The 12,026-nt window shown below is 50.3% G+C and overlaps 1 protein-coding gene across 2 annotated transcripts in view; it reads left to right on the top strand.

The window, feature by feature from the left end:
• Positions 1-11,531, top strand: part of SAMD4A (sterile alpha motif domain containing 4A) — a 237,014-nt gene extending 225,483 nt beyond the window's left edge. Inside the window, exons 10-12 of one of the 2 annotated variants that reach the window (XM_060261834.1) lie at positions 685-811; positions 2,131-2,214; positions 11,090-11,531. In XM_060261834.1, the coding sequence (XP_060117817.1) occupies positions 685-811; positions 2,131-2,214; positions 11,090-11,118 (240 nt within the window). In that variant the 3' untranslated portion in view covers positions 11,119-11,531. The remainder of the gene's footprint in view (positions 1-684; positions 812-2,130; positions 2,215-11,089) is intronic. The other variant, XM_060261835.1, reaches the window with a different exon arrangement.
• Positions 11,532-12,026: the final 495 nt, after the last annotated feature.

The following is a 12,026-nucleotide window of genomic DNA, read 5'->3' on the forward strand; positions in this document are numbered from 1 at the left end:
TGATAACTGACAACTCTCGCTCTGAGGAGCCTCGGCCAGTAGAAGGAAGAGAGGCCTGGCTCAGTAGCTCTGCTGTGCGATTGAGAGAGCCTGGCAAAGCAAGCATTCGATGAAATTGCTGAGCAGTCAGGTTAAAACAGATAAAAGGAAGTCCTTCATGTGGAATTCACTGCCACAGGAGGTGGTGGCGGCTAAAAGCATAGACAGCTTCAAGAGGGGATTGGATAAAAATATGGAGCAGACGTCCATCAGTGGCTATTAGCCACCGTGTGTTTGTGTATATGTGTGTGTGTGTGTGTATATATATATATATATATATAGGCCACTGTGTGACACAGAGTGTTGGACTGGATGGGCCATTGGCCTGATCCAACATGGCTTCTCTTATATTCTTAAGCTCTCCCTCTCCTCTTCCTCCCCGAGGAAGGAGCCTCAGCCGATGGAGAAAAATCGAGGCTTTGCTCCTCTGTGATTGAGCAAGCCTGGCAAAGCAAACTGTGATGCAGAAGGAAGCGAGAGAAGGAGAAGGAAGCAGATGACAGCCACTTGCTCACAGGCCTGATAGGACCCCTCCGGGGGCCTGATCTGGCTCTCGGGCTGCACGTTCAACACCCCTGTTCTAGAGTGAACCCAGCCATATTTTTTACCCCCCCCCCTTTACACATTTCCCCCCCTACCCCACAGAACCTTTGGTTTGCAAATCCCGGAGGAAGCAACAGTATGCCCAGCAGAACTCACAGTTCGGTCCAGAGAACGCGCTCGCTGCCAGTCCACACTTCTCCGCAGACGATGCTCATGTTCCAGCAGCCAGGTACGTCAGCTCCGTTTCCCTCCCTTGGCAGATGGCGATCTTCTCCACAAACACGATTGATAACCGCATGGAAGGCCTGTTAGCTTTCCCCTTTACAAAAATGCTATAAGCAGGGCCGATGCGTAGGAGTAGGCAGCAGCCTCGGACACCACTTGGCCGAGGGGCGCCTCATGGCCATGCCTGCTGCCGTCCGCCTCCCCACGCCTGCTGCCATCAGTGGGGGGGGCGTGGCAGCAAGCGCACTCAGAGCCGGCTCTGAGCATGCCCGCTGCCTTTCAGACTCTGCCGAGGCTTCCCGAGGCTCAGGAGGCCTCAGCAAAGTCCGGGGGCGTGGCAGTGACATCATTATGATGTCATCGAGGGGCAGTGGGGGGGCGGAGAATTGGGGTTTGGCCTAGGGGCACAGGCACCCCTAGCCCCGAGTCTGACTGTAAGCAGGATTTTTTTGTAGCAAGGACTCCTTTGCATATTAGGCCACACACCCCTGATGTAGCCAATCCTCCTGGAGCTTCCAGTAGGCCCTGTAAGGAATTCCAGCAGGACCTCCTTTGCATATTAGGCCACACACCCCTGATGTAGCCAATCCTCCTGGAGCTTCCAGTAGGCCCTGTACAAAGAGCCCTGTAAGCTCTTGGAGGATTGGCTATATAAAAGGCAGGGGTGGAATTCTAGCAGGAGCACCTTTGCATATTAGGCCACGCCCCCCTGCTGTAGCCAATCCTCCTGGAGCTTCCAGTAGGCCCTGCACTAAGAGCCCTGTAAGGAATTCTATCAGGACCTCCTTTGCATATTAGGCCACACCCCCTGATGTAGCCAATCCTCCTGGAGCTTCCAGTAGGCCCCGCACTAAGAGCCCTGTAAGCGACATCATGGGGTGTGGCCTAAATCAGGGCTTTTTTTGTAGCAGGAACTCCTTTGCATATTAGGGAACAATGTCGCCAGTCCTCCTGGAGCTTACAGGAGGTCCTGTAAAAAGAGCCCTGTGAGCTCTTGGAGGATTGGCTACCTCAGGGGTGTGCAGCCTAATGTGCAAAGAAGTTCCTGCTACATAAAAAGCCCTGGCTGACCTTCCAGGCTTCCTCGGGAGGTGGTGGGCTCTCCTTCCTTGGAGGTTTTTAAACAAAGGCTAGAGGGCCCTCTGACCGCAATGAGGATCCTGTGAATTTAGGGGGAGGAACTGGTGAATTTCCTGCATTGTGCAGGGGGTTGGACCAGATGACCCTGGAGGTCCATTCCAGCTCTGTGATTCTGTGAAATGCCTTCCACCACATCAGTGCCTTGTGGTTGACCTTGAACTTTCTTTCTTGTTGTCCCTGCAGAGTTCCAGATCCCGGTGGCCGAACCCGACATTAATAACAGGCTGGAGTCCTTGTGCCTCAGTATGACCGAACACGCCCTGGGTGGTAAGTGACACGTCTCTCCTCCCCCTGCTTTGCCCGTCTGTGGACTGGCATGACCCTGACTCACTTTCCTGTGGATTCTGACCTAGCCTGCCTTGCAGGGCTGTTGGAAGGCTGAAAACAGAGCAAAGAATGATGGGAAGGCGCTTGCGAGGGCACCCGTTGAGGAGAAAAGCAGGGTGTGTGTATGGATGGATAGATAGATAGACAAGCAGGCGGGTAGGCAGAGAAGTAGATGGACAGAAGCCTCCACCACCCCATCGGCTGGCTTGGAAAATATGTGTCTCTTTGGTGTAGTGCACTTTGGTGTAGTGGTTAAGTGTGCGGACTCTTATCTAGGAGAACCGGGTTTGATTCCCCACTCCTCCACTTGCACCTGCTGGAATGGCCGTGCGTTAGCCATAGCTCTCGCAGGACTTGTCCTTGAAAGGGCAGCTGCTGTGAGAGCCCTCTCAGCCCGACCCACCTCACAGGGTGTCTGTTGTGGGGGAGGAAGGGAAAGGAGATTGTAGGCCGCTCTGAAACTCTGTCCTTGGAAGGGCAGCTGCTGTGAAAGCCCTCTCAGCCCGACCCACCTCACAGGGTGTCTGTTGTGGGGGAGGAAGGGAAAGGAGATTGTAGGCCGCTCTGAGACTCTGTCCTTGGAAGGGCAGCTTCTGTGAGAGTCCTCTCAGCCCCACCCACCTCACAGGGTGTCTGTTTTGGGGGAGGAAGGGAAAGGAGATTGTAGGCCGCTCTCAGACTCTGTCCTTGGAAGGGCAGCTGCTGGGAGAGCCCTCTCAGCCCCACCCACCTCACAGGGCGTCTGTTGTGGGGGAGGAAGGGAAAGGAGATTGTAGGCCGCTCTGAGACTCTGTCCTTGGAAGGGCAGCTTCTGTGAGAGTCCTCTCAGCCCCACCCACCTCACAGGGTGTCTGTTTTGGGGGAGGAAGGGAAAGGAGATTGTAGGCCACTCTGAGACTCTGTCCTTGAAAGGGCAGCTGCTGTGAGAGCCCTCTCAGCCCCACCCACCTCACAGGGTGTCTGTTGTAGGGGAGGAAGGGAAAGGAGATTGTAGGCCGCTCTGAGACTCTGTCCTTGAAAGGGCAGCTGCTGTGAGAGCCCTCTCAGCCCCACCCACCTCACAGGGTGTCTGTTGTGGGGGAGGAAGGGAAAGGAGATTGTAGGCCGCTCTGAGACTCTGTCCTTGGAAGGGCAGCTTCTGTGAGAGTCCTCTCAGCCCCACCCACCTCACAGGGTGTCTGTTTTGGGGGAGGAAGGGAAAGGAGATTGTAGGCCACTCTGAGACTCTGTCCTTGAAAGGGTAGCTGCTGTGAGAGCCCTCTCAGCCCCACCCACCTCACAGGGTGTCTGTTGTAGGGGAGGAAGGGAAAGGAGATTGTAGGCCTCTCTGAGACTCTGTCCTTGAAAGGGCAGCTGCTGTGAGAGCCCTCTTAGCCCCACCCACCTCACAGGGTGTCTGTTGTGGGGGAGGAAGGGAAAGGAGATTGTAGGCCGCTCTGAGACTCTGTCCTTGGAAGGGCAGCTTCTGTGAGAGTCCTCTCAGCCCCACCCACCTCACAGGGTGTCTGTTTTGGGGGAAGAAGGGAAAGGAGATTGTAGGCCACTCTGAGACTCTGTCCTTGAAAGGGCAGCTGCTGTGAGAGCCCTCTCAGCCCCACCCACCTCACAGGGTGTCTGTTGTAGGGGAGGAAGGGAAAGGAGATTGTAGGCCGCTCTGAGACTCTGTCCTTGAAAGGGCAGCTGCTGTGAGAGCCCTCTCAGCCCCACCCACCTCACAGGGTGTCTGTTGTGGGGGAGGAAGGGAAAGGAGATTGTAGGCCGCTCTGTCCTTAGAAGGGCAGCTTCTGTGAGAGTCCTCTCAGCCCCACCCACCTCACAGGGTGTCTGTTTTGGGGGAGGAAGGGAAAGGAGATTGTAGGCCACTCTGAGACTCTGTCCTTGAAAGGGCAGCTGCTGTGAGAGCCCTCTCAGCCCCACCCACCTCACAGGGTGTCTGTTGTAGGGGAGGAAGGGAAAGGAGATTGTAGGCCGCTCTGAGACTCTGTCCTTGAAAGGGCAGCTGCTGGGAGAGCCCTCTCAGCCCCACCCACCGCACAGGGTGTCTGTTGTGGGGGGAGAAGATACAGGAGATTGTAAGGCGCTCTGAGTCTCTGATTCAGGGAGAAGGGCAGGGTATAAATCTGCAGTTCTTCTTCTTCTTTAGATGTTTAAAGATTTTAAAGACCCTTTACGGGTGGGCATTCGGCCAGCGCTCCACAGTCTGCACTGGCTGCCCATCGAGTACCAGATCCGCTTCAAGGTTTTAGTTTTAACGTTTAAAGCCTTACGCAGCCTGGGACCAACATACCTGCGGAACCGTCTCCTTCTATATGTGCCCAGGAGGTCATTACGTTCGGCCTCCCGTCATCTGTTGGCCGTTCCCGGCCCAAGAGACGCCCGCCTTGCCTCAACTAGGGCCAGGGCTTTTTCAGTCCTGGCCCCTACCTGGTGGAATCAGCTCCCTACAGAGATCCGGGCCCTACCTGACTTAATGGCCCGCCAGGCTTTTCGTGGAGGCTGCGGGTATCTATTCTTGATCTGGTTGGCCTCCCCTATCGGCACTGTCACCTGTGCTAGGAACTGGAATAAAAACTGCCATCCCTATGAGATATCATAATGTGAGATGGCCAGGCTGGGCAATATGTGATGATATAAGAACAGAAGAGAAGCCATGTTGGATCAGGCCAATGGCCCATCCAGTCCAACGCTCTGTGTCACACAGTGGCCAATATATGTGTGTGTGTGTGTGTATATATACATATATATATATATATACACACACACACCCACACGCACATATATATATATATATATATATACATATACTGTGGCTAATAGCCACTGATGGACCTCTGCTCCATATTTTTGTCCAATCCCCTCTTGAAGCTGGCTATGCTTGTAGCCGCCACCACCTCTTGTGGCAGTGAATTCCACATGTTAATCTCCCTTTGGGTGAAGAAGGACTTCCTTTTATCCTTTTTAACCTGACTGCTCAGCAATTTTATGGAATGTCCACGAGTTCTTGTATTGTGAGAAAGGGAGAAAAGGACTTCTTTCTCTACTTTCTCCATCCCATGCATAATCTTGTAAACCTCTGTCATGTCACCCCGCATATGGTAAAGTTTTCTGAGTGCTGGTGAGTTGTCTGTTTATAAAATGTTTTTATTGTATCTTATTGTTTTGTCATATGTTGGACTCCGTCCTGAGCCCTACGAGGAATGGGCGGAATAGAAATATACTAAAATAAAAATAAATAAAATATTTTTATTAAAATTCAGTTGCGGGGAGGGGGAAAAGGAACGGGGTGAAGAGGAAGGAGGGGGTTGGGGAAGGGAGAGCGCATATCTTTTCCATTTCCATTTCTTTTTCGTTTTATCACTTTATATTTACTATTCTTTCATAATCTTTATAACATTATCATATCTATCTACTCGTTCTCTTCATCCCTTATATCACCCAAACATTTGGATCCATACTCTTTCGTAATTCCCATTTCCCTCTTTCTTATAATTACAACTTGCAGGTTGCTAGTATTAAAGCGGCCCCGTGGTGCAGAGTGGTAAAGCAGCAGTACTGCAGTACTGTGATCTGAACTCTCTGCTCACGACCTGAGTTCTATCCCGGCGGAAGCTGGTTCAGGTAGCTGGCTCGAGGTTGACTCCGCCTTCCATCCTTCCGAGGTCGGTCAAAGGAGTCCCCAGCTTGCTGGGGGAGAAGCGTAGAGGACTGGGGAAGGCAAGGGCAAACCACCCCGTCAAAAGTCTGCCGTGAAAACATTGTGAAAGCGACGTCACCCCAGAGTCGGAAACGACTGGTGCTTGCACAGGGGACCTTTCCTTTCCATAATTACATTTTGCTTGTTACTAAATACGTTAAGCAAATTCGACCACCCCTGGCTTTAAGATTAATCTTTAAAAGTGCATCCACAGAGAGGCTTTGGTCACCCACACTGAATAATTCACTTTCAATGCACTTTTGAACTGGATTGTGCCAGTTTACACAGTAAAATCCAGTTGGGAAGTGCACTGAAAGTGGATTGAAAGTGCACTATTTGCCATGTATGTGATTGCAACCATACTGTTGTGGGGGAGCCTTACTATCATAGATCTCCACCTGCTGGTGTGGATCAGTATTACCTCTATAACTAGATCAGTATTACCTCAGTGCGGGAAGTGCACTGGCTGCCAATTGTATACTGGGTTCGTTACAAGGTGCTGGTTATCACCTATAAAGCCCTCTTCCAAGAAGCCTTTAAGATGTAACCAGAATGAATATTACGCTGCCTGGATAAATAGAGACTGTAGCACCGCTGTATTGTTTTAGCTTTTTAAAACTAATTTATATTTGTATTTATATTGTCGATGGATTTTATCTGTTATTGTGATATCATGATATCGTATCATGCCTGTAAGCCGCCCTGAGCCTGCCTTGGCGGGGAGGGCGGGGTATAAATAAAAAATTATTATTATTATTATTATTATTATTATGTTCTTACGCTCATTGGGTCGCCGTACAGCAGAAGCGACTGGACAGCACTTAACACAGAGAGCCAAATCAGGCCCCCGGAAGGCTTCTATCAGGCCCCTGAGCAACCGGCTGTCATCTGCTTCCTTCCTTATAACGGATAAAAGGAAGTCCTCCTTCCTTCTTCCTTCTTTGGGTGAAGTCCTTCTTCACCCAAAGGGTGATTAACGTGTGGAATTCACTGCCACAGGAGGTGGTGGCGGCTACAAGCATAGCCAGCTTCAAGAGGGGATTGGATAAAAATATGGAGCAGAGGTCCATCAGTGGCTATTAGCAACAGTGCGTGTGTATGTGTGTGTGTGTTTTGGCCACTGTGTGACACAGAGTGTTGGACTGGATGGGCCATTGGCCTGATCCAACATGGCTTCTCTTATGTTCTTATGTTCTCCCTCTCTCTTGCTTCCTTTTACTTTGCCATAGGTTCTCTCAGTTGCACGGCAGAGCTACTGAGTCAAGCCTCTCTTTCTTCTATTGGCTGAGAATCCTCTCCCTCCTAGTCCCCTGGGGAAGGAAGGAAAGAGCCAGGCCCAGTTCGCTCAATCACACAGGAGAGATACAAAGAAAGCATCTTAAAGACCATTGAATGCTAATGTTTTAAGCATATTTTATTTTAAGTTTTAAAAAACCCTTTAACTATTTATAAAGTTTGTATCTCTGCTACCTGGCATTACATTTTCTGGCAATCATGGCCCAGCCCGGCCCGACGAGGTCTCGTTTACGTCAGATCCGGCCCTAATAACAAATGAGTTTGACACCCTTGCCCTAGACTTTGCATGTGGCAAGAAATAAAGTTGGGTACGTATGAAACAGAATAATAATACAACTCAGGAGCACCCAGTGAAACCAATGGGAAATAAGTTTAAGAAAGATGAAGGGGAGTGCTTGAGTAAAAGAGAGGTTCGTAGCATTGAGTAGCCTTCCCTCTAAGCTGAGTGAGTGTGAGCTAGCGCAGTTTTTTTAGCCTCTGGCTCACACGTTTTTGCCTTAGCTCAAGAAAAAAGGGCCCCAGAGCAAAACTAATGTATACTGTAGCTCACGACTTTCATGCCAGTAGTTCATAAAGTAGAATGCAAGTGCAAAGTAATGCACATTGGGGCCAAAAATCCCAGCTACAAATACAAGTTGATGGGGTTTGAACTGGCAGAGACTGACCAAGAGAGAGATTTTGGGGTCGTGGTAGATAACTCACTGAAAATGTCAAGACAGTGTGCGATTGCAATAAAAAAGGCCAACGCCATGCGTTAAAACGCTTGGGGCTCTTTAGCTTGGAGAAACGTCGACTGTGGGGTGACATGATAGAGGTTGACAAGATTATGCATGGGATGGAAAAAGCAGAGAAAGAAGTTCTTTTCTCCCTTTCTCACAATACAAGAACTTGTGGGCATTCGATGAAATTGCTAAGCAGTCAGGTTAGAACGGATAAAAGGAAGTCCTTCTTCGCCCAAAGTGTGATTAACATGTGGAATTCACTGCCACAGGAGGTGGTGGCAGCTACAAGCATAGCCAGCTTTAAGAGGGGATTGGATAAAAATATGGAGCAGAGGTCCATCAGTGGCTATTAGCCACAGTGTGTGTGTGTTTGTGTGTATATTTATTATTATTATTTTGGCCTCTGTGTGACCCAGAGTGTTGGACTGGATGGGCCATTGGCCTGATTCAACATGGCTTCTCTTATGTTCTTAATTGTTGCTTACAGGACTCCACACCTTAGAGGGAGGATTGGCATTGATAGCTTTAGATGGGGTTGGACAGAATTCATAGACAACAGATGCAGGGCCCAAGAGGGCTTGGTGGATCAAGGCTCGGCCTAGGAGCACCAGGCCTGAAGAGGTGCATCAGTGGCTGATTAAAGGGGATCTCCATGTTTCATTTTTGGGAAAGGTCTTCGCCTCCCGAGAGCCATTTTGGTGTGGTTAAGAGTGGTAGACTCTCATCTGGGAGAACCGGGTTTGATTCCCCACTCCTCCGCCACTTGTGGCTGCTGGTGTGATGTTGAGTCAGTCCCAGTTCTCTCAGAGCTGTTCCCTCAAGAGCAGTTCTCTCCAAGCTTTCTCAGCCCCAGCTACCTCACAGGGTGTCTGTTGTGGGTAGAGGAAGGGAAGGAGATGTTAAGCGTGCGGACTCTTATCTGGAAGAATCAGGTTTGAATCCCCACTCCTCCACTTACATCTGCTGGAATGGCCTTGGGTCAGCCATAGCTCTCGTAGGAGTTGTCCTTGAAAGGGCAGCTGCTGGGAGAGCTCTCTCAGCCCCACCCACCTCACAGGGTATCTGTTGTGGGGGAAGAAGATAAAGGAGATTGTGAGCCGCTCTGAGATTCAGAGTTGAGGTCAGGATATAAATCCAATGTCGTCTTCTTATGATTATTATTTATTACTACAGTGGAAGGCTTGGAGAATGCATTTAAAGTCACTTTCTGTCCACCTCTCCTTCCCCCATCTATTTGCCTTCCTTCCTTCCTTCCTTCCTTCCTTCCTTCCTTCCTTCCTTCCTTCCTTCCTTCCTTCCTTCCTTCCTTCCTTCCTTCCTTCCTTCCTTCCTTCCTTCCTTCCTTCCTTCCTGTGTAGTGGTTAAGTGTGCGGACTCTTATCTCAGAGAACTGGGTTTGATTCCCCACTCTCCACTTGCAGCTGCTGGAATGGCCTTGGGTCAGCCATGGCTTTCGCAGGAGTTGTCCTTGAAAGAGCAGCTGCTGTGAGAGCCCTCTCAGCCTCACCCATCTCACAGGGTGTCTGTTGTGGGGGAAGAAGATAAAGGAGATTGTGAGCCGCTCTGAGATTCAGAGTTGAGGTCAGGATATAAATCCAATGTCTTCTTCTTATGATTATTATTTATTACTACAGTGGAAGGCTTGGAGAATGCATTTAAAGTCACTTTCTGTCCACCTCTCCTTCCCCCATCTATTTGCCTTCCTTCCTTCCTTCCTTCCTTCCTTCCTTCCTTCCTTCCTTCCTTCCTTCCTTCCTTCCTTCCTTCCTTCCTTCCTTCCTTCCTTCCTTCCTTCCTTCCTTCCTGTGTAGTGGTTAAGTGTGTGGACTCTTATCTCAGAGAACTGGGTTTGATTCCCCACTCTCCACTTGCAGCTGCTGGAATGGCCTTGCGTCAGCCATGGCTCTCGCAGTTGTTGTCCTTGAAAGAGCAGCTGCTGTGAGAGCCCTCTCAGCCTCACCCACCTCACAGGGTGTCTGTTGTGGGGGAAGAAGATATAGGAGATTATAAGCCGCTCTGAGAGTCTCTGATTCAGAGAGAAGGGCGGGGTATAAATCTGCAGTCTTCTTTTAAGCCGCTCAAAGACTCCAGGCGAAGGGCAGGGTATCAATCCAACCTTTTCTTCTTCTCTACGGCCTGTTTGTCAGTGCTGCTGGTTGGCCGCTGTGTGAGACAGGAAGCTGGACTAGATGGAGCACTGGTCGTATCCTGCAGGGCTTGTCTGATGCTCTTAATGTTCTTATCAACTTTGTCAGGTTTTATGGGGGAAGGGGAGGTTCCTGGATGAATAATTTATCTCACAGCCTTTACCCCCAGTCAGCCAGCCTGTGGGATGCCTTGAGGACACATTGACCTTGTATCATAATGTCTCTGTATAAAGCAATGGTGCGGCCTCATTTGGAGTACTGTGTACAATTCTGTGTGTAATTCTGGTCACCGCACCTCAAAAAAGATATTCTGGCACTGCGAAAAGTCCAGAAAAAGGCAACTAGAACGATTCAAGGATTGGAACACTTTCCCTACGAAGAAAGGTTAAAACGCTTGGGGCTCTTTAGCTTGGAGAAACGTCGACTGCGGGGTGACATGAGAGAGGTTTACAAGATTATGCATGGGATGGAGAAAGTAGAGAAAGAAGTACGTACTTTTCTCCCTTTCCCACAATACGAGAACTAGTGGGCATTCAATGAAATTGCTGAGCAGTCGAGTTAGAACGGATCAAAGGAAGTCCTTCTTCACCCAAAGGGTGATTAACACATGGAATTCAGTGCCACGGGAGGTGGTGGCGGCTACAAGCATAGCCAGCTTCAAGACGGGATTGGATAAACATCTGGAGCAGAGGTCCATCAGTGGCTATCAGCTACAGCATATTGTTGGAACTCTCTGTCTGGGGCAGGTGATGCTCTGTCTTCTTTGTGCTTGGGAGAGGCAACATTGGGAGGGCTTCTAATGTCCCGGCCCCACTGATGGACCTCCTGATGGCACCTGGGGGTTTTTTGGCCACTGTGTGTACAGAGTGTTGGACTGGATGGGCCATTGGCCTGATCCAACATGGCTTCTCTTATGTTCTTATGATTCTTTTCTAACTACCTTCAAAATCTTGCAGATGGTGTTGACAGAACCTCGACCATCTAGACGACGGGAGGGGTCTGCAGCGAGACCGCTGGCCGTGATGGAGCGACTGCTGCTGAACCAGTGGCAAACTGGGGCAATGAATCCCCCCCTCCTTGCAGAGAGGATCCCTGGAGATGTTTTGTAATCTTTTCATTTCCATTTCGTTCCCTCCCCGTCTTTCCCCTTTGTCTCCCCGCCTCGTTACCCATCTCCCATCTCCACGTCCGTAAAGGGTGGCTTATCTTACAGTTAATGTCAGAAATGGAATCCAAGAGTTAACTGGGTTTCTCGCACATATTCGGAGGAGAGGATGTATCTGCGGGGGATGACCGAAACGGGAGAGTTCCCCTACATCCCCGGCAGTTTCTTACAGCATCTAAGGGCGGGTATCTTAGGGGCTAATGAATAGGCAAGAAGAAATCTCCAGAGGGAATCAGCAGGGCCCGGGATGGGGGGGACACCCAGCAAACGAAACCCCCGTTTACGAACCAGTGGGTTTTTTCAAGCACATCACTGAAGCGCGATCCAAAAGGAAGGGAAATCTACAGTTGCCTGTTTGTAAATATGTCCTGCATCTCATCGATGTTTCTGAACCAGGATTGGAGCTGTGGTGATTTAGGGGCGGGATTGGGGGGGGGGAGTGTTGAGAACAGGAAAACGAACAAGGCCGAACCAGCTTCCCTTCGGCGAAGTTAACGAACGGCTTTGGATTTTGTGCATTGTTTACACAAAGGCGGGTTGAAAATAATTCGTCCGACGTTCCGGGCACGCCACTCTCCTCCTTGTACCGTGGCATGACTCAGTTGAACTGCCGGGGGCGGATGTGGGGGCAGCCCCTGCCTCTCTGGACCTGCCACATCACAGGAGTTGTCAAACCCACCCCGCCGACCTTCTCTTCCTGGGACTCGGTGGCACCTTGCCCTCAGCGG

This window comes from Heteronotia binoei, chromosome 21 (genome assembly GCF_032191835.1).
Source record: "Heteronotia binoei isolate CCM8104 ecotype False Entrance Well chromosome 21, APGP_CSIRO_Hbin_v1, whole genome shotgun sequence".
Taxonomy (NCBI): domain Eukaryota; kingdom Metazoa; phylum Chordata; class Lepidosauria; order Squamata; family Gekkonidae; genus Heteronotia; species Heteronotia binoei.